Source organism: Astatotilapia calliptera, chromosome 18, assembly GCF_964374335.1.
Source record: "Astatotilapia calliptera chromosome 18, fAstCal68.1, whole genome shotgun sequence".
Taxonomy (NCBI): Eukaryota; Metazoa; Chordata; class Actinopteri; order Cichliformes; family Cichlidae; genus Astatotilapia; species Astatotilapia calliptera.
The window spans coordinates 28,151,007-28,178,866 of NC_137439.1; the positions used below are offsets into that span (position 1 = coordinate 28,151,007).

General features: G+C 41.9%; 1 protein-coding gene across 1 annotated transcript; it reads left to right on the plus strand.

Annotated features, from left to right (window-relative positions):
* Window positions 1-565: 565 nt before the first annotated feature.
* Window positions 566-22,983, plus strand: LOC113010486 (GTPase IMAP family member 8-like). The gene is made up of 5 exons (XM_026149561.2): window positions 566-761; window positions 1,461-2,512; window positions 14,617-14,744; window positions 19,316-19,476; window positions 20,318-22,983. Exons 1-5 carry the CDS (start codon window positions 629-631, stop codon window positions 21,379-21,381), a joined length of 2,538 nt encoding a protein of 845 aa, XP_026005346.2. The 5' UTR covers window positions 566-628; the 3' UTR covers window positions 21,382-22,983.
* Window positions 22,984-27,860: the final 4,877 nt, after the last annotated feature.

The following is a 27,860-nucleotide window of genomic DNA, read 5'->3' on the forward strand; positions in this document are numbered from 1 at the left end:
GCAAGAGTTGTAGGTTATAATGCCCACTGAGCCAATGAGGCCAAACTCATGGAAGACCAACCAAAGTTAATGAAATATTCAGTTGCAGAAAATTCCATAATTTGTCTTTTTTGGGGGGTTGGAATATGTTCAAAAGCTAGATTTCTGCATTCTGTTACACACACACATAGCTACATAAATGGCTCTAAGTGCATTCATGTGTTGAATAAACAAAGATTACATGTTAATATTTTGTCAGTACCCTTATTACATTGTGTTACATTTCACCCCAGGATATGTTACAACTAACCCAGACTAGGGGGTTAATTGTAACATTTCACTCTTTGTGTTTGAGGCCATACCATGCAATGGGTAATTGTGCTGCAGAGAAAATAGCTGCACTATTTAATAGCCGAGACATGTAAATACTTTGGATTACATTTTGAATCCACTAACTTAAAAGAGCTCCAATTTACAGACAGACACTATCCCCGGTCTCCCCTACTTCATTTAACAGTAAAATTTGAATACATTCTGAGTCCATGTCCGGTTTTAGAACAATCAGCTTGTAACGGAAATAACGGGGCTAAACTATAATTTCACTTTCACTCTGTGTTCAGTAGAGTCATTTGTAGGTGTGGTTTGGCTCATGCTGCCTGTTGAAGAAGCTGCAGCACAGTCTTTGCCTTTCACTTCTTACTCCACTTCAGTTGGCTATACAACACTGTTTGGGCTTAACATCGACAGAAGCGGTTACAACCCAAGCATGGCTGGCAAGTTCAGTAAGTCATCATGTTAGTCATGTTTTCTAGTGTTACAGCAGTGATCATGGCTTATTTAAAATCATGGTTGGTTGGCAAGCAGGTCGATAGATTATAAAAACAAAAACAAGATCATTGAGGTTAGTATTAGACACAGACCTGTGATGGTTTAAATAAATGTTTTAAGTCTGAAAGGGAGTAGGTAGAAGCTTAATGTTTATCAAGACCTACCCCATTATACAAAAATAATAGCAAGCAATAATAATGGGCAATAGGAAAACAAAGACAAAGACTCACTGTTCTCCTTTGGTCATTACTATTGTTCATAGTGCTCCTTTCTAACCAAGTCAACCTGCTCCTTATTTAACCAAGTCTCTGAGACAGCAGTTTGTGAATTTTGCTCTGAGATGTGGAAGAGAGGTCGTAACTTTTGAATGTCCATTAAGATTCCTGCTATTAAATATGTTATGCACTGTAACATTATAGTTACATGGTATAAGCAGTGATGGGAATAACAGCATTACAAGTAACGGTGTTACTTTTTTCAGTAACGAGTAATCTAACTAATTACTATTCCTATCGTTACAAATTAACTTTTGACCATCTACCAGAACATTTGTAACCTAAAGTACCAACCCCAAACCCGGTGCATGATCAGGTATATGTATAGTAAGTACAATATATTTCTTGCCATGTATTCTTTCTGATCTTTCTACACAGATTCTGGCAGGACAAATGATGATGAGATGAGGATTGTGATGGTGGGGAAGACTGGAACTGGAAAGAGTGCTACTGGAAACACCATTCTGGGCCGTGAGTGCTTTGAATCCAAGTTCGGTGCCAAATCTGTGACTGTAGAATCTATCAAAGGAAAAGCTGCAGTGGATCGCGTTGCTGTCATTGACACCCCGGGCCTGTTTGATACCAGGGTTGATGAAGAGAAAACTCAGAAAAATATACGCCAGTGCATCTCCTATGCTTCTCCAGGACCCCATATCTTCTTGGTGGTCATTAAACTGGGCAGACACACTGAAGAGGAAAAACAGACGGTGCAAAAGATTCAAAAGATCTTTGGCCACGCAGCAGACAAATACAGCATGGTTCTCTTTACCCATGGAGACCAACTTGAAGGCACCACTATTGAAGAGTTCTTAGAAGGAAGCTCAGACCTGCAGGAACTCGTGGCCAGATGTAACGGTCAGTACCACGTCTTCAATAATAAACTGAAGGAGCGCTCTCAGGTCACTGAGCTGATTCAGAAGATCAGAGAGATAGTCCAGAAGAACGGAGGAAGCCACTATACCAACGAGATGTTCCAAGAGGCTGAGAGGGCGATTGAAGAGGAGAAACAACGCATCCTGAAAGAGAAAGAAGAAGAAATACGGAAAGAGAAACAGAAAATCGAGAGAGAAATACAGGAAAGATATGAGAAACAGATGCAGAAATACAACGAACAACTCCAGGCTGAGAGAGAGAGGGAGAGGAAGGAGAGAGAAGAGGAGAGGAAGAGGGAGAGAGAGGAGATGAATGAGGAGAGAAAGAGAGAGATGGAGGAGAGAGAGGCAGAGAGGAAGAGAGAGAGAGAGGAGAGAGAATGGGAGATGAAGAAGTTAAAGATGAAGTGTGAGAGAGAAGTGGAGGAAGAAAGGCGCAAGATTCAGTCCAGATATGAAAATGAAGCCAGAGATAAAGCTGAGAAGGTTAATACATTACCTTTGCTGGTTGAAGGAATGAAAACACTTAGGACGGCAATGCTTCTATTAGACTCAAGCGTTGAATGACAGTCAGGATCTTTTCATATAGAAACGCATGACTGCCGCTCTGTATCATTGCACCATTGTTTTAAACTTTTTCTTAGAGTTTCCCTGCATATCAAGACTTCCTAGCATGATGTCACAGATAGCAACAAGTTCAAAAGTCGTAATATTTTGGGAATTATATGTGAGGTTCCTGTAAAATTTGTCAAACTTCTTTCTGAAGTTTTGAAGTCTTTTCTTTTCATTTACAGCTCACTGTTTTCACACAGCGGATCCTGTGGACATATTGAATTTCCTTCTCATGCTATCTTAGTGATTTATTAGTTGAAGTAGAGTCTTACTGTGGGCTTTTGGGACATTCAGTATTCAGTCATGGCAATATTATAGTTAGAGATATCTGTATATGTTTAACATTTTTACAAACACATTTATGTTTTATGTGAAATGATTGGTGTATGTGTGGATGTGAGAGCATATTATTATTTTTGTTGACGGACTTTCAGCATGAGCAGGATGTACCCTCTCACTCTGTAACAGTGGTTAAACACATAGGCTCCAATAGATAGGCAGTTAAGAAATTGATCGTGGGAGCTCTTTGTAACTTCTCTTGATGTTTTTTTGTTTCTTTGTTTGTGAGATTTACTTTTCTTCACTTTCTTGGTGAACGAATCCATCTTTGCTCCAACTTTTAACTTCCCCTTGACTGAGTTGTTTGCGTTGCCTTTTTCCTTCACATGTGTGACTCGCAGCCTGACAATAAACTTAGATTTGTGGACTTTGTGCCATGACCTCTAGAACTGTAAGCATTGGTCCTTCTTTTTTAGTTTCTAGTTGTCTCCTTTAAAATAAATTTGTGAGTCACTGTCATAATTCAACTGAGCGTTGTTCTTGCTTTCTCAGTTTCGCAGGTTAACCTTATAATGTTTTTAAATATAATTCTGGAAAATACAAAATATTAACTTACAGGTTGAATAGTAGTATCTTAGCTTCTCATGGTTATTTATCTAGTACTGCATCACATTCTGATCAAACTACTGCCACAAGCTAAATGTCCACATTCTCACCTGTAGATTTTAAAGATCTGGAAGAAATTAAGCATCAGTTAAAGTCTTGCACCTCTCTACTTCCCCCCATCCTAACAAAACTATTTAAACCTGTATCTCATTGTTTTACAAATTATTAAATAAATATTATCAACAGATCTCTAGTGTCTGGCATTTTCCCTGTTTCTCTGCAGAGAAAACCCCTGTTTTCTGTGCAGTAATCACACTACTACTTAATAAAACGGAATTCGCACCAAAGAAAGGCGATGCAGAGAGTGACAAAAACTTAACTCAAGGGACATGAGACCTTTGGAGTACGTTGTTGTCACCAGGATGTGTGACCTCAGACCTTCAGTACTCTTGGACAGGTGGTCAACATTCGGGGAAGACAAGAAGTAGAAGTACTTTCAAGATGCAGCTCCACTGAGGGCACAGACAGCTTACACTGAGATCAGAGAGCTCAGAATTTCAAAAAGCATCTGAAACAGCTTAGGTTTGGAAAGAAAGCTTTTAGATGTTTTAAAAAAAAAAAGATTATTTAAGCATTGTAGTGGGTTTTACGTGACATATATATATTGCTAGCCCTGTGATAAATTGGCAGCTTGCTGAGGGTGTACCCTGCCTTTGTCTCCTTGTGGCAGCTGGGATGGACTAACACCCTTTGCTGCCATCAATTGGATACAATGTATTCCAATGATTCAATCTGAATGTTTACAAACTCAAAGTATGTAATGAAAGTGTAAGTCATAGGTGTCAAACTCTGGCCCGCGGGCCAAATTTGGCCCGCAGCCTACTTACATTTGGCCCGCGAAGCCACACCAAATTACTATCAGATATTGTTTAGTATTAAGCTTTGCTTGTTCCATATTCAGTTTTTCAGCAAAACGTGTTTGAGTCCATAAGAAAAGATTCATTCTTATATCTGGAGGAATAAATATATTTCAATAAATATTAACGTTAGCCCGCGACTTTGTTCCAGTTTTGAATTTTGGCCCACTGTGTATTTGAGTTTGATACCCCTAGTGTAAGTGATGACCAGTTCACAAATTTAGAAAGCAGATATAAAAAGTAATTGTACAACTTAAACCTGACACATGAGTACAACTTTATGTGATCTGAAAAACAGCAGGTTTGTCACATTTTCATATCTAATTCGGGCATTTTAAGGGAGGCTGGAGACACTGAAAGGCTCCCCTACCTGTCCCTGCTGAATCAAAGCAGAAGCAGAAAGGTTTCTGGGTTGCAGGATCAATTTAACCAGCTAGCCATCCTGTTATGGGAGGAACCAGTTAGAAGCTTTTTTCAAAGCAGCTGAGTAGATTTTATCTCAAGTCAGTGAGTAACAGTAGAGTTTTGCAGAACACTAAGAAAGATTTATTTGATTGTTGATGGTCTCATTGGTCATCATATCCACTGTCCAGAGTCTTAAAACTACAAGAATGTACAAAAACAACAACCCCAAAACCCCTGTTGTTTTATACATTTAAAACTCAAATTCGAATTATAGATTCGACTAGCAGATGAAGACAACAAAAGAAGAAAGGGGCCCTGAAAGACACCAGTGCTGGTGCAGGAAGACCGAGAGCCATGGATCATACTCCTCATACTTCATAGAAAGAAGGACAACGACCCTAAACATCAATCATAAATTCAACAGCTACTGAAAGTTAGGGGACCTAGCTGCTATCGGATATTTATATAGAGATCCTCCAGCTTCAAACTGTATTACCCTTCAAGGACCTGCAGTTCAAAAAAGCACCCCTCCGACAGCCAAACCCATCTGTTCTCTGATTGGATTGCTACATTTGTGATTGAAATGACATTGACCAATCAGATAAAAGGAAGAAAAATAAGGTCAAAATTTGTATGTGTAACTTGCAGGAGGTTTTTTTTGGCTAAGTCCACACGCAAATCTTTTTTACACATACAAATCTTTTTTACGCACACACAAATTTTTACACATACGAAACTGATTTACAAGTACAAAATATTTATGACCACATTTTGAGCCCATAGTCCTGGTTATTTACTACAGTATGGTACTGAGGACCACACACCTCCAGCAGGTACAGCAAGTCACTGAATTCACTCTATAGACTTTGCTTTCTTCTCCCAAAATCATTTACAAGAAACAGCACATTTTGTCTTATTAGCAAGCACTGATGCACCGATTAGTATAAATTTCTTTGCGTCCAGTTTCACTTTTTGACTTGTGCACCAGACTCAAATTTATCCGATGTGCAAAGACAGACCCCCCCCCCCCTCGCCCATCCCCATTTACAAGAAACAGCAACACTTTTTTAGAAGTACAGACACTGCACCACAAAGCAGTTCTTACGTGATGCTTTCGCTGTTTCACATCTGCTGCTTCTTATAGAAAATGTCAGTGCAACAGGATGTAATAAAATGTGTTCACATTTGCATGTCCTCAACTCTTTGATTATGTTTGATTAATAAACTGAATATTTTCAGTTCTATTTATAATGTGTGAGATCCTGCATCATTAATTTACATCAGTTCTTGCAAAATGTTATCTTATAATCTCAAAACATTTGTAATAAAACATTAAAATTACTTTTATTGAACAATATTCAGGAAAAAAAAGGATTTACTCAAATAGTAGTTAATGCAGAAAGATTCTGATTTCTTTTTTTTCTTTTTTTTCTTTTTTTAAGTGACATCAGAAACAGCAGCATGTGACATCACGTGATGGCGGAGCTTCAGTTCATCCTTTGTCATCTTTTTTTTTTTTTTTTAATAGGACAGTGAGAAAGAATGAAAGAAAGAGGGGGAGAGAAAGAAAGAAAACCAAAGGGGAGAAGAGACGGTGAGAAGGGGGGGAAGAGAGAGAGAAAAAAAAAAAACAACTCCTGGGTCACCTGTATGGAGAAAAAAAACAAACAAACAGAGGAGACAGCAAACAACAAAGAGCAACATAATAATAGAAAAAAAAGCACCATCACAATAAACTAGCTAGTCATAGATATCAATAGTTACTAAATAATAGATGATATTGTTCAGCACGCAAGATAGACAGCGCACAGTGTGCTTTGAGGCAGCAGCCAAGAAAGCTTTAGTCCGCGTCTGTGAATACCCATGTGTGCACACCTGTGTGGATCAGCATGCTTGCATTCCAAAGGTTTCTCCATGTAATGATCTGTTAGGGAGTGTGGGGAGCCACAGCCCTGTCCTTTATGGTATCAAGCGGGTATGGAGGAGATCAAAACTCCAGACATCCAGAGGCCCCCAGAACACAAGAGACCAAGGAAGACCCACAGAGGGGCAGCTGCGTCACTGTCCCAGTAAGAGCTAAGGAGAGTCCCAGATGAGGGCTCATTCAGCAGCCGCGGAGCAGAAGCCAGGGGGAGTTGCAGCGATGCGCCCGTGGGCTCCGCCGGCAGCCAGCTGTGCCTGAGTGACCGAGCCCCAGGCCGAGAGGCAGGGGGCACCCCACCTCCGAAATGGACCGAGCGAGCCCCAATAAGCGGCCGCCAAGGAGTGAGCCGGTGTGTACCCGGACGCCCACCCCCAGATACAAAGAACCACCAACGCACCGACACCTGAGGGAGTCCGCCACCGGCAGGGGAAGTGGTGGTGGGTGGAGATAGGCCTCCAAACCTTGGAAGGCCCGAGATGTCCCCAGAGAGGTGGCGTCTGATACCCAACCTGACATATAGACACAGACATACAGGCACACACAGACACAAACATCCATTCCCACCCTCATGCTCTCATATGCACTTCACACTCAACCGACGTGGAGACAAATATAAAGAGACGCTGTATACGCGATCACACTCCCCAAGCGTACTCTACAAACCGGGTCTAGGTACCCCTGCCCCTGGAGGGGGGAACTGCACCCAGACCTAGGTGGTGTTACCCTTTTCCCTGCGGTGGGGAGAGGCAGACCGCCCCGACTCCGCCGCAGCAGGTAGGCCCCAGACCGCAGCCGGACGGCCAACTCCTCCTAGCCCCCCCGCTCCAGCAGGCCGCAGAGAATGGGGGTGAGAGAAGACTCCAAACCTCCCTCCACCCGCTCATAGTGGTGTTGACGCATGTGTGTTCTAAGGTGCAATTAAAACCCAGGAGGGCATGGAGCTACCTGCCAGAGAGCAGCAGGTAAGCGCATAGTCCCTCCTGTTAGCCCTCAATGTCTACATGTATTTAAAATTGAGAGGTGGGCAACGGTGCCAGGGGATTTACTCAAGTAGTTAGTAGTAGTTAATGCAGAAAGATTCTGATTTCTGAGTAACAACTAGCAGGTGAAGACAACAAAAGCAGAAAGGGGCCATGAAAGACACCAATGCTGGTGCAGGAAGGCCAAAGGCCAGAACAAATATGGACCATTGAAATATTCTCCTCGTAGAAAGAAGTATGAGGAGTACAAGTAGGATGGTGTCGATAAAATACAATTACGTAGTGGACAAGCATGGTGCGGACACAGGGAAGAAAACAACCCAATTCTCACAGGTGGGTAAACAGAACACTCAAGAGATCCATTCAACCCGTGGCTCCGGAGTCGCATGCGGCTCTTTAGTCTTTATTTTGCGGCTCCGAGTGGTTTGGGAAAATAAATTAGAAGTATTTAGCTGAAGTGTATTTTATTTGTGTTTACTTCTTTTTTCAACTTGTAGTTCTAAATTGGAAGATTATTGTGATTTTGAAATATAAAATTATATCTTATTTTTTCATCCCTCAAAACTCACAGTATATCCACCAAACGCCATGCATTTATCGAGACTTTCAACCACAGATAGGCCAATTAGGGATCTTTGGATCCACATTATGTCAGCAGCCATTCTCCACTGTGAACTATGTTAAAAACAAACACCGCTCACGCTTCACAGATGACAGCTTACAGTCCTGCGTAAAGATGAAAGTGACTTCGTACAGCCCCGATTTGCAGACGCTGTGCGCAGAGATTCGGGACCAGAAGTCCCCTTGTAAATATATCACGGCAGACCCGACGATGTTTGGATGAACATGCTTTTCAGCATCTCTTTATTGACCGCTTTTCACACACGGTTGCTGTACGCATACAGCCGGCTTACAGCCCGACAACACAACAGCAGAGAGAGCACAGACATTAAGGCAGCGAGGCATAATTGCGGGTCCCGCTCAGGTGCGTCCGCCTCCCCTGCAGCGGCGCTGCAGACGACGCCCCGCCACACACATTAACCTGCTAAAATACATATTTAGGCAGAATTTTGCAAATATCTACTTTTTTTTTAGCAGCATAGTGCTTTTTTTTCCAATTATTTTTTAAAAGTCAGGTCAAGGCTCCAAAAGCCCAAAGGTGATATAACAGTTTTTGTTTGCTACATGGATCATTTTAGTTAAAATGTTGGTGACACAATAATTTCATCCTAGTGGCACTGACATATTCATAGGGTTAATTTTTGAGACAAAATATCATGAGGTTGTCATGATTTTGCAAATGTTCCACCTTGTAGTGCAGTTTGCACAATTTTTATTTAAAAATGCACTCACCCTACAAACATTACTGATGAGTCAAGATCTGCACAAATTGACAGAAACGCTGAAGCAGCTCCCCATTTTATTCTTATTGTCATGTATGTCCTATTTGTCAGGTGACAGAAGAACCAACACAGAGCTCAGAGAGCAATGGTGATGCAAGATCACAGGTGAAATTGGATGATGACTTGTTAGTTCGTGACTGTATTTGAAGCACATGTGTGACTGCATGTATTTGGAATGTCTCACTGTTATTTATCAGGTGACAGAGGCAGCTCTGCCATGTTGTAGCTCAGACAGAAGTGAAGAGGCGAGGTCACAGGTGACTGACTGATGATTTGCTATAGATTAATTAGTATTGTCATGAAAGTTGTTAGGCTGCTGATGTAAATTGATTCATTAGTGTATATTTGACAAAGAATCTGAATTGACAAGTCTCACTTTTTATATGGCACGAATCCATGTGTTATTTTATCAGGTGGCAATATGTCCTAGTACAGTCAGAGGGGAAGACCCAGGGCCAAAGGGAAGGCACATCAAGCACATAATAATAATTTTAATAGGAGGATAAAACACATGTACAGTGGCTATAAAAAAAAAAATCTACACACCCATATTCAAATGCCAGGTTTTTGTCATGTAAAAAATGACAGCAAGTCAAATAGTTCCAAAACTTCTTCCACCTTTATGTGACAATGCACCTGAAAAACAAACAGAAACCTTTAAAGGGGGGAAAAATAAAATAAAAAAGTTTAAATAACCTGGTTGCACAAATATGCACACCCTTAAACTAATACTTTTTTGCGGCACTTTTGCCTTTTATCACACTAATCAGTCTTTTTGGGTAGCAACCTATCAGCGTGGCACATCTTGATGTCGCAATATTTGCTCACTCTTCTTTGCAAAAAAACCTCCAAATCAGACAGATTGCGAGGACATCTCCTGTGCACAGCCCTCTTCAGATCACCCGACAGATGTCGGATGGGATTCAGGTCTGGACTCGGTCTGGTCTCTTCCAAAACGTCAGTTTTATTCTGGTGAAGCCATTCTGTTGTTGTTCTGGATGTGTGCTTTGGGTCATTGCTGTGCTGAAAGATCAAGTTCCTCCTTATAGACCACATTAGGGTTGGCGAAAGTTGTGAAATTATTTGACTTGCTGTCCTTTTTTTAAATGACAAAAAACTGGCATTTGAACATGTGTGTGTCGACTTTTTATACCAGAATGGGGTGAGAGGCAGAGAGACACAGACGAGGGACAGGACACCGTGGACCACAGACTGACACGAAGTAACACAGACGAACCGGCAACAGGCAGGAGAACACACAGGGCTTAAATACACACACCAGTAATCAGGGGATGAGGGACAGGAGGGCAACACAGCTGGGAGAAATCAGAGCTGACGGGACAGGGGAAATGTAAACTGAACACACTCACATCAGACAGAGACCTTCACAATAAAACAGGAAACTCAGACACGGGGAACCAAACAAGACACAGATCTAAACAGACAGATTCACAAACAGATGGGGTGACACCATAGACAGACAGAGACACAGACTCAAAGGCAGACCGAATATAACACATAGAACTCAAACAATAATAATAATCATTATCATAATAACCTAGAAAATGATAACTAAAAGCGCTGGGTCACCGACCCAGGACCATGACATAGACCTCACAACAGCAGACACTTGCTTGTCAAATTTAAACGAGCTATCCAGTAATATGCCCAAACTACTGGCATAATCAGAAGGGGAGCTAGCAAAAAGGCATCAGAGCAGCACACAATTGGTCGCGGGGGATGTTACTATCGAACACCACGATCTCTGTTTTCTTTTCGTTCAGGACAAGAGAATTACTCTTGAACCAATCTTTAACCTCACGCATGCATTCACGAAAATAGTGAAAAGACATAGCAAGATCATCAGTAATCTCAAAATAAATCTGTATATCATCAGCATAGCAATGAAAGGCAATTTTATACTTCTCAAAAATTGCTCCAAGAGGGAGCAGATATAGTGAGAAGAGAATAGGTCCTAATACAGATCCTTGAGGCATACCACAGCGTACAGGTACCGAGGAAGATGAGAAGTTGCCCAAATTAACCAAGAAAGACCTGTCAGCAAGATAAGATTTAAACCAGTTGAGGGCAGTGCCTCTTATACCCACAGTATGCTCAAGTCTTAGTAGAAGAATGTTATGATCGACCATATCAAAAGCAGAGGAAAGGTCCAATAAAACCAGGACCACAGAGCGTCCAGAGTCAGTGCTTACAAGAAGGTCATTAAGAACTCTAAGCAAAGCCATTTCAGTGCTGTGCCGTGGCTTAAAGGCAGACTGAAATTTCTCTGCAATGTTGTTCGCGTCTAAATACACCTGAAGCTGCGAAAGAACTAGTCGCTCCAGGCAGAAACGGAAACTTAGAGAATGGTCTATAGTTCAAAAGATCATAACAATCAAGATTCTTTTTTTTAGAATAGGCTGGATTACAGCATGCTTAAAGGCCAGTGGGACAGATCCAGAGAGTAGAGAAAAATTCATTAAGAACAGAATGCTCGGTCCAATTACATCAAAGCAGCCCTTAACAATGCGTGATGGGAGAATATCAAACACAGCATTGGTGTTTTTCAGTTGATTAACCAGCTGCTTCAGAGTCGGAAGTAACACGGGCTCAAATTGATGAAAAGTTGACTTACACTCAGAAGAAAAGACGGGATAAGAGGCAGACGAAGAGGAACGCTTAAGGGATGAAACCTTATCTAAAAAAAGAATTTGAAAGCGCTCACAAAGAGCTTGTGAATACAGTAAAGGCATATTAGGACAGGGATTAACAACAGAATTAAAATTTTTAAATAGCATATGGAGGTTGTGACCATTAGCCAGAATGACTTTGGAAAGAAAAGATGCCTTAGCCATTCTAGCAGCAGTTTGAAACTGTGAGCGGCTAGTCCGTAACTTGTCATAAGAAACCTGAAGCTTATCTTTTTACCACTTCCTCTCATCACGGCGACAAACACGTCGTAATGCACGCATAGTATCATTTAGCCAGCAAAGAGAGTAGGTTCTAGAGCACTTCATTTTGATGGGAGCAACAGAATCAAGAATAGAAGAACAAAAAGATAACAGGATATTGTGTGATTCTTACTCTGAATCTGAATAAGTACGCGGGACCACTGTGTGCGGTAAGACCATCTCTTTTACTTCCTGTATTACCATCTACCGGCATGCATTGCCAGTGCGTAACACGTAATTACACAATCAAACAGTGAACACATACTGCCCATACAACAAATGTACCAGAGACAATTATGAATACACCACATCTCCCCTTTTAAACAAAAACAGAATATTCCTTTTCTCAGGACAGAACTTCTCTTTTTCAAAGCCATACAAGAACATCTGGCAAACAATCTGCATTACATTTTTAACCTTTTGTTTTTGTTTTCTTGTTCTTTTCTTTTCTTAACAACTCTTTTTAGCTTTATTTTACTGTGCTCTACAAAACCATTATAACACAGTTACATAACAACAACCTTTTTTTTTTCTTACAGATCTAACTTTTTAGGTTTAACTATTGGCCTCCCTGACTTGGTTCTGACCACATCAGTGTTAACAGGTGTAGCAGGGATCACACTGGGTGTTTGAGGCTTCTGCAACACAGGCACATTAGCAGGTTCATGCACAGGTGAACTTAAAGGAATCAAATGCACACGATTACGCCTCACAGTCCCTTGTGGTAACTCCACTGTGTATGATCGGGGTGTAGAGTGATTTTGGATAACAGTGCCTGTAGTTTTGACATCAGTCACCCAAACTTGCTCTCCTGGGGACAGGCTGCATAAAGGTTTTGCGCGGTGGCGCCTGTTGAAGTTTGCCATGTCCATCATCCTCTTCTCCCTTTCCTTTCGAGCGAGCAGTGCGTTGTCCGGCAGTGTGGGCTCCAGCTGCGATGGAAGCATCGGCAGTGTGGTTCGCAGACGTCTGCCCATTAAAAGCTCTGCAGGGCTGTATCCGGACTGCAGTGGTGTAGCTCTATAGGCAAGAAGAGCTAGATAAGGATCAGCTGCTTTTTTCAGAAGATTTTTTACAGTCTGCACAGCACGTTCTGCTTCTCCATTACTTTGCGGAAACTTGGGACTGCTTGTGATGTGTTTGAAGCCGTATGCTGCTGCAAAGTCTGTAAAGATTTGACCTGAATACTGTGGTCCATTATCAGACATGAGGACCTCTGGGATGCCGTGACGGGCAAAGAAAGATTTCAGGTGAGTAATGACATCGTTTGATTTTGTCCTGTTTAACAAAGCAATCTCAACAAATCTAGAGTGATAGTCAACAGCGAGAAGGTAAGTTTTCCCTCCCAGCTCTGTGCCCACTCTCTGCCATGGGCGGGCAGGGTATTCTGTTGGCATGAGTGGCTCACTGTTATTGTGTCTTTCTTGAATACACGTTTTGCACTTGAGCACCATCTCAGAGATTTGTTGACTCAGCCCGGGCCACCACACTGTTTGGCGTGCACGAGCTTTACATTTTACAACACCTTGATGTCCTTCGTGTAGTTTTTCCAGCACCTCGTTTCTCATTGCTGAAGGAATGACAAGCCGTGTGTCTTTTAACAAAAGGCCGTCTTCAACAGTGAGCGTGGCTCGGTCAGGCCAGTAATTTCGCAGTAAAGGCTCTTGTTTTGCATGTTCTGGCCAGCCTTCGGTGCACATGTCCATGACGCGAGCACACACACTGTCGCTTTTCAGTCGTTCCTTCAGTGTTTGCATATATGATGAACTGACAGGCATGTTTGCTACAATACTGTCGACATATATGTCTGTGCTTTCCATTAGCTCTTTGTCTGACAGGTTCATTGGTTTTTTCAGAGGTGAGCGGGACAAAGTATCTGCTGTCCAGAGCGATTTCCCTGGGGCGTACTGCACAGTGTACAAGTAACGCATGAGTCTCATTCTGAATCGCTGGATCCTGGGTGGCAAGAGATCCAGAGCTTGTCCTCCCAGTAAGGAAACGAGAGGTTTGTGGTCCGTTTCAAGACAAAAATGTTTACCAATCAGGAAATCACGAAAACGCTCACACGCCCATGTAGATGCCAGTGCCTCTTTTTCCATTTGTGCGTATCGTTGTTCTGTAGGAGAAAGGGACCTCGATGCATACGCCACTGGTCGCCATCCTTCTTCCCACAGCTGCAAAAGAACACCTCCGAGACCATAGGATGAAGCATCTGCTGATACTTTAATGTCTCTGTTGGGGTCATACATTGCGAGCACTGGGGGTGAGGTCAGGGCATCTCGTAATGTTTTGAAAGCTCTCACTTGGTCAGTTCCCCAATACCATGCGTTCTTTTTGGAAAGAAGATCTCGCAGGGCTTTGTCTTTTTCAGCTAAATGGGGGATGAACTTGCCCACTTGATTCACCATGCCCAGAAAACTGCGCAACTCTGACACATTAGTTGGCTCTGTCATTTCTGTAATTGCCTCCGTTTTCTTCGGGTCAGGACTGATTCCTGTATCCGCTATGATGTGACCCAAGAAAGCAACCTTGCTCTGGGAGAGCTCGCATTTTTCAACATTCAGCGTTATGCCTGCTTTTTCCAGTCTTTGCAGTGTAGCATGGAGACGGGAATCGTGCTCCTGATGGTTACGTCCCCACACCAACACATCGTCAATGTGACACACCACTCCTTCGAGACCCTCGATGACCTCCGCCATCATGCGCTGAAAGTGTTCGGGCACTGAGTTGATCCCAAACGGTAGGCGGTTAAAGTGGAACCGCCCAAAGGGTGTGATGAAGGTGGTGAGTTTGGCAGACTCATCGGACAGGGGAATCTGCCAGAAGCCCATGTTGGCATCCAGTTTGCTAAACACTTTGGCTCCTGCGAGCATTCCGAGACTTTGTTCAACCGATGGCAGCACATATTTTTCCCTGCACACATACTCATTTAGTCCGGTAAAGTCTACGCAAAGTCTTAGCCTAGGGCTGTTTTTCTTTGGAACAACAACCATGCCGGCACACCAATCCGTTGGTTCCTCAACTCGGGTAATGACACCAAGCTCTTCCATTCGTTGGAGTTCCTCTTTTACCCTTCCCATCAGAGGCAGAGGAAGCCTTCGCGGAGTTTTGAGTGAGTACGGCACAGCATTCGGTTTGAGTTTAATGTGATAGGCCCGCTGCACTTTCCCTAGACCATTGCAAAGTTTAGGGTAAGTAGTCTTCAGAGTGTCCATTGAAACCGCGTCAACTCGCACCAGCAGGCCAAGAGCTGTAATGGCGGGCAGGCCTAGCAGTGGAGTGCTCAGGTTTCTTACAACATAGACCTTCTCTGTTGTCTGTTTCGCTCCGTAGTTGAGCTGTAGCTTTGTAAAACCTGCAACGTCCAGTGGTGTTTTTCCAGGGCCTAACAAAGGTTTTTCTGGCTGCTGGAGAACTGGTCTGTGTTCGTTAGCAAAAATCTTTGATAAGTCCGAGTCAGCTATTACAGTCACATCTGCTCCAGTATCCAGTTTGAAAGTGATTTTTGCATCTTTCACTTGTATGTTGGCTGTCCACGCCTGGCCGTCACTGGAAACTGAGCCTAGGAAGAAACCTTGCTCCTCTTCCTCCTCAATACTTTGCACTGTCTTGCTTTGTTTGCAGACTCGCTGGTAGTGACCTTTTTTTCCACATAAATGACATTTTGCATCATTTGCTGGGCACTCAGGTTTCGGATGTGGAGAGCCTCCGCACTTGTAGCATTTGTTACTTTGTCTCTTGCTATATTGCTGTTGTGTTTTGACAGTTTTATTTTTGAACATGTTGAACTTTGTTTTGTCGTGCTTTTGTATCACTCTGTCAACTGTTTTCGCATTTACATGCATTACATTTGTTTCACTTCTCAAAGCTGACTGTTGCTTTTTGATTTCTTCTGACTGCCTGGCCATATTTATAGCTTTATCCAAGTCCAAGTCTTTTTCCATCTGCATGCGCTCAGACAGCCTCGTGTCGGCCAAGCCCACTACTATTCTGTCTCTTATCAGCTCATCGTGGAGCGGTCTGTAGTTACAGTGCTCTGCTAATGCATGCAAGGCAGTCACAAATGCATCAACAGTCTCATTCGGCTCTTGTTTGCGCATATTAAAACGTACGCGCTCATAAACAACATTTTTCCTGACAATGAAAAAGTTGTGGAAGCTATCTCTCACTTTAGCATAGTCCCATTGGTCTACATCACTTAACTTTAGTCCTCTCAGGACGTCATCCGCTTCGTCTCCCATACAATATATGAGAGTGTTCACTTGATTTTCCTCCGAGCTCGCAGACAGATTACTTGCCTGACGGAATCTCTCGAAGCGACGGACCCATCTAGTCCATTCGTGTGGTTTCGAAAAATCAAAGGGCTCCGGTGGTTGGATGCTAAACGTAGCGCTGGGAGTGCTAGCCGCGGTGCTAACTCCTGCCCTCGGACGATCGTCTACGTCGTCATTCGGCATTTTGTTTCCACCTTCCCCTTCTCCTCACACTCGGCAGATGTATGGAGTCTTACGAGTCACACAGCACTTCTGACACCATGTGTGATTCTTACTCTGAATCTGAATAAGTACGCGGGACCACTGTGTGCGGTAAGACCATCTCTTTTACTTCCTGTATTACCATCTACTGGCATGCATTGCCAGTGCGTAACACGTAATTACACAATCAAACAGTGAACACATACTGCCCATACAACAAATGTACCAGAGACAATTATGAATACACCACAGATATTAGCACAACCATCAATCGAGCAGAAAGAACAGTCGTCAGGTACAGCCAAATCAGGGGTAGATGAAAATAATGATAACAAAATATCAGCATAACCATCAGATCAGCGAACTGAGCAGCAGTCAGGAATCATAAACGCCAAATCTAAAAAAAACAGAAAACTTTGACACAGCTTCAGAGCTGAGTACGCGTAGTGGACAAGAAAGAGCTTCAGACTGCGGTTCAGCAGCAGATAAGCCAATATCAAAGGAAATAGGAAAATGATCTGAAATCCCAGCGTCATTTATATCCTTAATACAGATATCCAGGCCATACGTAAAGACCAAGTCCAAAATATGGCCTTTAAGAAAGGCAAATGTGCTTGTAGCAGTATAGAAGTTACTGCATGTGGTACTCTAACAGTCAGAGTGTGTCCAAAAACTATGTCAGCAGATTTTTGCACTGCCTCTGCAGCTGCTGCACATGCTTGTACACACGTGGGCATTCCTGAGGCCACTGTATCGAGTTTGCTTGAATAGAAAGCTAGTGGCCTGTGTTTTTCTCCAAATGATTGCGTCAATACTGCTTTCATGTGTTCCGTCTACATTTAAGTAGAATGGTTTGTCATAATCTGGCAATGCAAGCACAACGTTAGTTCGGAGCATGAGTTTTAGTTTAGTAAATGCTCCTTCGGCTTCTGGTGTCCACTGTATTTTATCTTTTAAAGCAAGATCTTTTCCATAGATTAGGTTTTTACAGTGGTTGTACCTGTGCCGCATATTCTGGAATCCACGCCCTGCAGAAGTTACATAACCCGAGAAAACTCATCATCTGTTGCTTAGTTTGTGGCTGTGGTGCAGCCACAAACATGGCCTCTTCTTTTTTGTTTAGTAGTTTTTTCCCTGCACCTGAGAGGGTGTGGCCTAAGTATGTTACTTCAGGTCTCCATAATTGGAGTTTATTCAGAGACATTTTGTGGCCTTTTTCTGCTAAGTGATGTAACACCGCCATAGTATTTCGTTTACACTCTTCCTCTGTGTGGCCAGTCACTAAAATGTCATCTACGTAAAGTAGAAACTGCCCTCCTGCTGGCAGGAGGCAGGACATCATTGATTTCTTTAAAGCTTCAGCATAGAGAGTGGGGCTGTTTTGAAACCCCTGAGGTAACCTAGTATAGGTGTATCTCTGTCCCTCAAATGTGAAGCCAAACAGATGGTGTGAGTCAGGATGTAAAGGCACTGAGAAAAAGGCGTTTGATAAATCTATCACTGAGAACCATTGTTCTTTTGGTGTGACTTGATTCAGTATAGTGTGAGGATTTGCTACTACTGGTGGTATCATTTCAGTAATTTAATTTATTGCTCGCAGATCATGTACCAAACGATACTTTCCAGTATTAGCTTTCTTTACTGAGAAGATTGGAGTATTGCAGGTAGCAGAAATCATCAGAAATCAGTGCTGGATCCTAGAACAGAGTCACAGATAACAGTTCTGATGTTTCTGCCCCGGCTACGAAGGACCAAAATAAATGTCAAGAGATTTATTCTAAAAGACACTTCTTCAGCTGAGAGTCAGAGAGTGGAGACACACACGCTGAAGTTTTTACTTGCAATGGTGATCACAGAACGCTCACACCAGAGTGGGATCCCTGTGATGTGCGCTCTGTTCTTGCACTTGTCTTTATTTATACACGAGAAAAGTAATACAATAATGAATACATCTGTTCATAGACAGAGGAATGTTAGTGCGTATGTATGTGCATGTGTGTGTTGTGGGATACAAGAAGGGAGTGAAGATAAGAGTGGTTCAGGTTTATGTGTGTGTGTTGTGGGATTCAGAAGGACGCGGCCCCGCTTCTTGTTAGGGAGCGCAGATAAAAGTGTCCAGCTCTCCTCTTCCTGGCAGGAGTGAAACAGTAATAGCTTGTTCAGCTATTATCGCTGTGAGAAAGATTTATAAAACAGAAACAAGTCTTGTAGTGGACAACAGTCTAAGTCAGCGGTCCCCAACCCCTGGGCCTCGGACCGGTACCGACTCACGGACTGTGAGTCGTTTGGTACCGGGCCGCGAGAGTTGAGAATCAGTTGTGAAATGTATAGTTTTCAGGGCTTTTATCGGTTTTCAGCGTTATTTTGTTATCGTTTTTATCGTTAACTCTGTTTTCCTGGGTCTTTTCACGTGTGTTATGAAGAAATTCTTTTTTTCGGTACCGGTACTAGTTTTATTTTGTTGTATTTATCCGCGACACCTTAAAGGCCGGTCCGTGAAAATATTGTCGGGCATAAACCGGTCCGTGGCGCAAAAAAGGTTGGAGACCGCTGGTCTAAGTCATCAAAAGGTCATATGCAAACTTATATCATTAAAAGCTTATACTGACTACTAAGTACAATTTTCCATTGACAAATAACTTTTAATAAACAATATTCAGGAACAAAAAAAAGATTTATTCACATAGTAGTTAATGCAGACAGATGCTGATTTCTGAACACATTTGAGTCCATGTCCGGTTTTAGAACAATCAGCTTGTAACGGAAATAACGGGGCCAAACTATAATTTCATTTTCACTCTGTGTTCAGTAGAGTCATTGTAGGTGTGGTTTGGCTCATGCTGCCTGTTGAAGAAGCTGCAGCACAGTCTTTGCCTTTCACTTCTTGCTCCACTTCTGTTGGCTACACAACACTGTTTAGACTGAACATCGACAGAAGCAATTACAACCCAAGCATGGCTGGCAAGTTCGGTAAGTCATCATGTTAGTCATGTTTTCTAGTGTTACAACAGTGATCATGGCTGATTTAAAATCATGGTTGGTTGGCAGGTAGGTCGATAGATTATAAAAACAAAAACAAGATCATTGAGGTTAATATTAGACACAGACCTGTGATGGTTTCAATAAATGTTTTAAGTCTGAAAGAGAGTAGGTAGAAGCTTAATGTTTATCAAGACCTACCCCATTATACAAAAATGAACAAAAAATAAAAACTACAAAACTACTTTTGCACTGCCTACATTTTCATTAGCTAATAATAATAACAAGCAATAATAATGGGCAATAGGAAGACAAAGACTCACTGTTCTCCTTTGGTCATTATTATTGTCCATAGTGCTTCTTTCTAACCATGTCAACGTGCTCCTTATTTAAAATTAAATTTAAAGTCTCTGAGACAGCAGTTTGTGAATTTAGCTCTGAGATGTGGAAGAGAGGTCATAACTTTTGAATGTCCATTAAGATTCCTGCTATTAAATATGTTATCCACTGTAACATTCTAGTTACATGGTTCATAAGTGTGATATTTACAAGCCATTCGTGATTATATCGACCAGAAAAGAAAAAAAGGATTAATTGCACTTCCTGATAGCAGAGTGTCAGGGTCATTACTGAGAATGACTCTGATTTCACAGGATCAACAGCAGAATAGAGACTTGTGACCCATCTCTGTAGATGTTGAATTAACTTTTGACCATCTACCAGAACATTTGTAACCTAAAATACAAACCCCAAACCCGGTGCATGATCAGGTATATGTATAATAAGTACAATATATTTCCTGCCATGCATTCTTTCTGATCTTTCTACACAGATTTCTACACAAATGATGAGATGAGGATTGTGATGGTGGGGAAGACTGGAATTGGGAAGAGTGCTACTGGAAACACTATTCTGGGCCGTGAGTGCTTTAAATCCAAGTTCAGTCCCATATCTATGACTGTAGAATCTTCCAAAGGAAAAGCTACAGTGGATGGACATCGCGTTGCTGTCATTGACACCCCAGGCCTGTTTGATACCAGGGTTGATGAAGAGGAAACTCAGAAAAATATATGCCAGTGCATCTCCTATGCTTCTCCAGGACCCCATATCTTCTTGGTGGTCGTCAGACTGGGCAGATTCACTGAAGAGGAAAAACAGACGGTGCAAAAGATTCAAAAGATCTTTGGCCACGCAGCAGACAAATACAGCATGGTTCTCTTTACCCATGGAGACCAACTTGAAGGCACCACTATTGAAGAGTTCTTAGAAAGAAGCTCAGACCTTCAGGAACTCGTGACCAGATGTAATGGTCAGTACCACGTCTTCAATAATAAACTGAAGGAGCGCTCTCAGGTCACTGAGCTGATCCAGAAGATCAGAGAGATAGTCCAGAAGAACGGAGGAAGCCACTATACCAACGAGATGTTCCAAGAGGCTGAGAGGGCGATTGAAGAGGACAAACAACGCATCCTGAGAGAGAAAGAAGAAGAAATACAGAAAGAAAAGGAGAAAATCGACAGAGAAATACGGGAAAGATATGAGAGAGAGATGCAGAAATACAACAAACAACTCCAGGCTGAGAGAGAGAGGGAGAGGAAGGAGAGAGAGGAGGAGAGGAAGAGGGAGAGAGAGGAGAGAGAGGAGGAGAGAGAGGAGGAGAGGAAGAGGGAGAGGAAGGAGAGAGAGGAGGAGAGGAAGGAGAGAGAGGAGAGAGAATGGGACATGAAGAAGTTAAAGGAGAAGTGTGAGAGAGAAGTGGAGGAAGAAAGATGCAAGATTCAGTCGAGATATGAAAATGAAGCCAGAGATGAAGCTGAGAAGTTTAATCCATTACCTTTGCTGGTTGCAGGAATTAAAACACTTGGGACGGTGTTAAAATTTTGGCTTCGAATTTAAATTTTCACTCATGCATTGAATGACAGTCAGGATCTTTTTATATAGAAATGCATGACTGCCGCTCTGTATCATTGTTTTAAACTTTTTCTTAGCGTTCCCTGCCTGTCTAGACTTCCTAGCATGATGTTACAGATAGCAACAAGTTCAAAAAATGTAATATTTTGGGAATTATATGTAAGGTTCCCGTAAAAATTTTTCAATCTTCTTTCTGAAGTTTTGAAGCTTTATCGTCTTTTTTTTTGCTACCTGTTTTCAAACAGCAGATCCAGTGGACATATTGAATTTCCTTTTTATGTTATCTTAGTCATTTATTAGTTGAAGTAGAGTCTTACTGTGGGCTTTTGGGACATTCAGTATTCAGTCATTATTTTAGTTAGAGATATCTGTATGTATGTATCTTTGTAACTTCTCTTGTTGCCAATGATGTTGTTTTTTTGTTTGTGAGATTTACTTTTCTTCACTTTCTTGGTGAACGAATCCATCTTTGCTCCAACTTTTACCTTCCCCTTGACTCAGTTGTTTGCGTTGCCTTTTTCTTCACATGTGTGACTCGCAACCTGACAATAAACTTAGATTTGTGAACTTTGTGCCATGACCTCTAGAACTGTAAGCATTTGTCTGTGAAGGCTGTGTGCAGGCAGGAGTGGTGATATGGAGGACCCTAAGCGCGGGCGGGCATATGGACAGGTGTAGATCACGACAGGACACAGAACTTCAATACGCAGAGGGAGCAATCACAGAATGGAAAACAGGAGGGAAACACAGCTGGGGCAAATCAGGCCTAACGACACAAAGGAAGCAAAACCAGACACATTAACACAAGACTATCAAAGTAAAACAGACTGAACTTATAGACACAGACTCACAAGCAGGCTGTCACGGTCCTGGGTCTTATGGCCCAGTGTTTTGAGTTTTAGTTCATTTTGATGTTTATAGTATGTTTAAGCTCATGTCTCCTATGTTCATTTGCTTATTAGCTCCCCCTTGTGTTTTCTACCCCTGTGAAGTCTCCCTTGCCCTTCGTGTGTTTCATGTCTGTTGTCTTATGTTGTCATGTCTGCCTCTCATGTTTCCCGTTTTATTTTGAAGAGATCTCGTGTTTTTATATTATGGATTATGTTTTGAGTCTTTTGTTGTACTGCTTCCTGTTTCCCTAGATTTCAGTTATGGTTATCATAGGTTTAGTTCTTTGGCCTTGTCATATGGCTTCCCTGTGTTCCATGTTATGTCTACTGTGATGTTTTGTACCATGTTTCAGGTTCCTATGTTCTGTCTCCCCTGTTGCTGTTAAGTTGCATGTTTAGAATTCAGTCAGTGTGTTTCCTGTTTTACTTTGTAGGTCCATGCCTCATGTGAGTGTTTCTAGTTTTGTGTCCCTGTTTCGTCCAGCCTGATTACTCCCAGCTGTGCTCCCCTTCTTTGTCTCATTCCCTCGTTATCCCTCTGTGTATTTAAGCTCTGTGTTTCTCTTTGTCAGTGTGGTAGTCTCCCTCATAGCTGTGTGATTTTTTCCCTGTGGCTCCTTGTACTTTAGTCTTCCCAGTTTAGTACTGTTTTTTGTGTCTCGCTTTATGCCAGCATTAAAGCTGTGTTTTGAGTTTACATTTTGTCTCCGTGAGTTTGCGTTTGGGTCCTCTCCTGCCTGCCACACAGCCGAAACATGACACAGGCACGGCAACAGAAACGTGGGAACAGGGCAGACACTGACTGGACATAGAATGGAGGGAATAAGGAAACCAAAACCTGAGAACTACATAATCAAACAGCAAGAACTGGAGAAAAAATAGAAATGCAAAACAGAAACCAAAATCTTCACAAAAATAAACTAAGAAGAGAACACAAATACAGGGTACAAAACAGAAACCACTGGGTCAACGACCCAGGAACCCTAACCTTGTAACCTAGTTTTCTCCTTTAAAATAAATTTGTGAGTCAAGGTCATAATTCAACTGAGTGTTGTTCTCAGTGTTGCTGGTTAACTTTAGAATTTTATTAATATAATTCTGGAAAACACAAAATATAAAAATTACAGGTTGAATAGTAGTATCTTAGCTTCTCATTGTTATTTATCTACTGCATCATATCCTGATCAAATTACTGCCACAAGCAGTAATTTGATCAGGATGTGAAAAACTCTACCTGTCCCTGCTGAATCAAAGCAGAAGCAGAAAGGTTTCTGGGTTGCATGATCACTTTAACCAGCTAGCCATCCTGTTATCGGAGGAACCAGTTAGAAGCTATTCTCAAAGCAGCTGAGTAGATTTTATCTCAAGTCAGTGAGTAACAGTAGAATTTTGCAGAACACTGAGAAAGATTTCTGACTGTTGATGGTCTCATTGGTCATCATATCCACTGTCTTGTCCAACAAGAATGTAAAAAAACCAACCCCAAACCCTTTTGTTTTCTACATTTAAGACTCAAATTCAAATTATAGATTTGACTAGCAGATGAAGACAACAAAAGCAGAAAGGGGCCCTGAAAGACACCAGTGCTGGTGCAGGAAGACCAAGAGCCAAAACAAAGATGGACCATTGAAATATTCTCCTCATTCTTCATAGAAAGAAGTATGAGGAGTACAAGTAGAATGGTGCCGATAAAATACAATTACGTAGTAGATAAGCAAAACAGAATGAAAGAAATGGAAGAAACACCTAAAATAATACATAAAAGGCCATGAAAGGAGGAAGTTCAGGAGGAACAGGGTCAGGTCTGGGGCAAAATGTCGCAACAGAGTAATTGTTGGAGTGAGTTTGATAAAAGTTGTCATTGTTGTGCTTAAAACTGTAAACCTTGTCCTGAACTGCATGTTCAGATATTTTTCTGTTCCTCCCCTAATCTAGGATGGTGGGGGATGCTATTAACTATAGTGTTTAACTGCAGGCACATTGCATGTAAGAGTCTGGTTTCCTTATTTGATAAGGAAAGTTTACTTCCTACCATTTATGGGCTCACCTATGCTTGTATATGGTGAACCATTTAGAGGAGTTAAGACACATACAGGCAGTGTTGGGGAGTAACAGAATACACGTGCCATTATGTATTTAAAATACAAAATATGAGTAACTATATTCCGTTACAGTTAGCATTTAAAAAGGTGGTATTCCAAATACAGTTACTTTGTTGAAATAAATGGATTACACGCCGGTCTTTTCCTGTTTCATGTTAGTCTGTGCCCTCTCTACGCCGGTGGAAACCCAAACAAAACACCCATTAAGAGGCTCTAATGCCTGCGTCTCAATCTCGCCGCCCATGTCACCTCTACCACATAATAATAATAATAATAATAATAATAATAATAATAATAATAATGGATTGGATTTATATAGCGCTTTTCAAGGCACCCAAAGCGCTTTACAATACCAGTATTCATTCACTCTCACATTCATACACTGGTGGAGGCAAGCTACAGTTGTAGCCACAGCTGCCCTGGGGCAGACTGACAGAAGCGAGGCTGCCATATCGCGCCATCGGCCCCTCTGGCCAACACCAGTAGGCAAGTAGGGTAAAGTGTCTTGCCTAGGGACACAACGACCAGGACAGAGAGCCCAGGGATCAAACCGGCGACCTTCCAGTCACAGATGCGATTCCCGACCCCCTGAGCCACGGTCGCCCAGTCGCCCACATAATGATGTGAAGAAATATTTTTAAAAGTTATTGTTCAAAAAGCAATAGGCGGAATGTTACAGGCATCGTCCTAAAGAATGTAGCCTCATGGGCAGTGTAGCCCAGTTGTAAATAAGCTATTAAGACTCGACTGTACACTGTGTTCATGTTTTCCTCCAAAACAATAAGCTCCTTTTGAGCAGCCTTTCAACGCCTCTCTCTGTCTCTCACTAGCAAAGTTGACCCAGACAACAAAGTAAAGCTAGTTTTCGGCGAGCCGGATTAGCCAGAGGTCCCTTTATGGTTTTATGCCTTTACGGTTTGGAGCCTCTGACCTGTTTTATATACGTGCGGAATAGTTTTCTATAAAAGATCACTGCAAAAAGTGCAGGCTTACCTAATGTCCACCCTACTGTTACTCATTTTATATTAAGATTTAAAAATCTAGTTGGTATTGGTGTGGCGAATAACCTTGGCACCATTGCTTTTGTCTGTGTTTAACGAATCCTTGGAAACCGGTTCATTACCACCTACTCTCACACAAGCAACCATAGCGCTCCTTCTCAAAAATGACAAGGACCCAACCTCCTGTGGTTCCTACAGGCCATTATCTCTGCTTAATGCCGATGCAAAGGTATTGGCTAAAGTAATTTCATCTCGCCTTGAGGATGTGCTTCCTCGAATTATATCTGAAGAGCAGAATGGCTTTATAAAGGGACGGCAATTGTTTTTTAATACCCGTACACTCTTTAATGTTATTTACTCAAAGCGTCTATCTGAACTTCCTGAACTTGTGATTTCTTTAGATGCTGAAAAGGCTTTCGATAGGGTGGAGTGGGAGTACTTGTTTGCAGTTTTAGAGAAATTTGGTTTTGGTGATAAATTTATTTCCTGGATTCGGCTTCTTTATTCGTCCCCTAAAGCCAGTGTTCATACTAATGATGTTTACTCTGATTATTTTGCGCTGGGTCGTGGTTGTCGTCAAGGTTGCCCTTTGTCTCCCTTACTCTTTGCCATTGCCATCGAGCCTCTGTCTATTACATTGCGATCTTCTTCTGTATTCAGGGGAATCATCCGTAATGGAATTACACATAAAGTATCATTGTATGCGGATGACTTGTTATTATATATGACTGACCCGGCATGCTCCATCCCTGCTGTTTTAAGTATTCTGGAGAACTTCAGTTCGTTTTCAGGTTATAAATTGAATTTGGGGAAAAGTGAGTGTTTTCCTGTTAATACGGCAGCACGTCAACTTCAACAGTCCGATCTACCCTTTCGTCTCAGTCCGTCTGGGTTTAAGTACTTAGGGATTAACGTGACTCGCTCTCTAGCTGGCCTTAAATCAGCAAATTTGTCTCCTCTTATATCTAGGGTCACATCTGATATTCAAAGATGGGGTAATCTCCCCCTTTCTTTAATCGGTAAGATTAACGTTGTTAAAATGAACATCTTACCAAAATTTTTATTTTTATTTCAGTCAATTCCCTTATTTTTGCCGAAACATTTTTTTGTTTCACTGGACAAGATTATTGGTTCTTTCATTTGGGGAGGGAAGCCACCTAGGGTCTCTAAAACCTTGCTGCAGCGATGCAGATTTAGTGGAGGACTTGCATTACCTAATTTTTTAGTCTATTACTGGGCCGCTCACATCCATAAACTTTGCTACTGGCTAAAATCTTCTGGTTCCTCGTGGTGTAAATTGGAGCTATCATCATGTAAGGGCTCTTCTTTACCGGCTTTGCTCTATTCCTCTTTACCCGTGAGACCCTCTCTGTACACTGATAATCAGGTGGTTCTTAACACACTCAAAATCTGGTTTCAGTTTAGACGTCACTTTAATTTTGTAATGCCGTCTTCCTCGGGTCCTCTAAGCGACAACCATTTGTTTCCCCCTTCACTTTTGGACTCGACATTTTCAGTGTGGTGTGACAAGGGTATAAAACAGTTCAAACATTTATATGTGGATGGTGTTTTCGATAGTTTTCCCAACTTGTCTTCTCGTTACAATCTCCCTGTTACCCATTTGTTTCGCTATTTTCAAATTCGAAATTTTGTTGCTAAGTGTTTCCCAAATTTCCCCTCTTTGCCTCCAGAACAGCAGTGGGAAACTACGTTATCATTTATTCCTCATCACAGAGGAACCATTTCGAAACTCTATGATGCTATTCTGTCTTTTAGTAACCACTCTAATGTTAAGCTTAAGCGTACATGGGAAGAAGAACTGGGATTTCGAATACATGAGGAGTCTTGGGAACAGGCTATAGCGAGAGTACGATCTTCCACCTCCTGTGCTCGTCTTGGACTTATTCAATTTAAGGTCATACACAGGGTGCATTTCTCTAAGTCTAGACTTTCTGAATTGTATCCAGAAGTGGAAAATAAATGTGATAAATGCCATGGTTCTCCTTGTCACCTTAGCCACATGTTTTTTCTGTGCCCTGAGCTACAAGGTTTCTGGACAAGGTATTTTGCTATTATGTCAACTGTTCTTGGGGTAACTCTTCATCCTTGTCCTTTGATTGCTGTATTTGGGATTCCTGCTCGCTCACTTACACTTGATTCCACACAAAGGGATATTATAGCCTTCACATCCCTATTAGCGAGACGTCTAATATTGTTGCATTGGAAGTCTGTTAAGTGTCCTACTATTTCCCGGTGGCTTAAAGATGTCATGTTTTTTTTAAAACTTGAAAAAATTAAATATACGTTGAGAGGTTGCACAGCCAAATTTTTTCACAAGTGGCAACCCTTTATCTCTTATTTTGCTAGTCTAGAGGTATTGCCTGTTTAAATCTACTTTTGTTACTGTTATATTCCTCTAATATGTTTGATGGTTGTGTTGATCTGTGTGGGACGGGGGGGGGGGGGGGGGG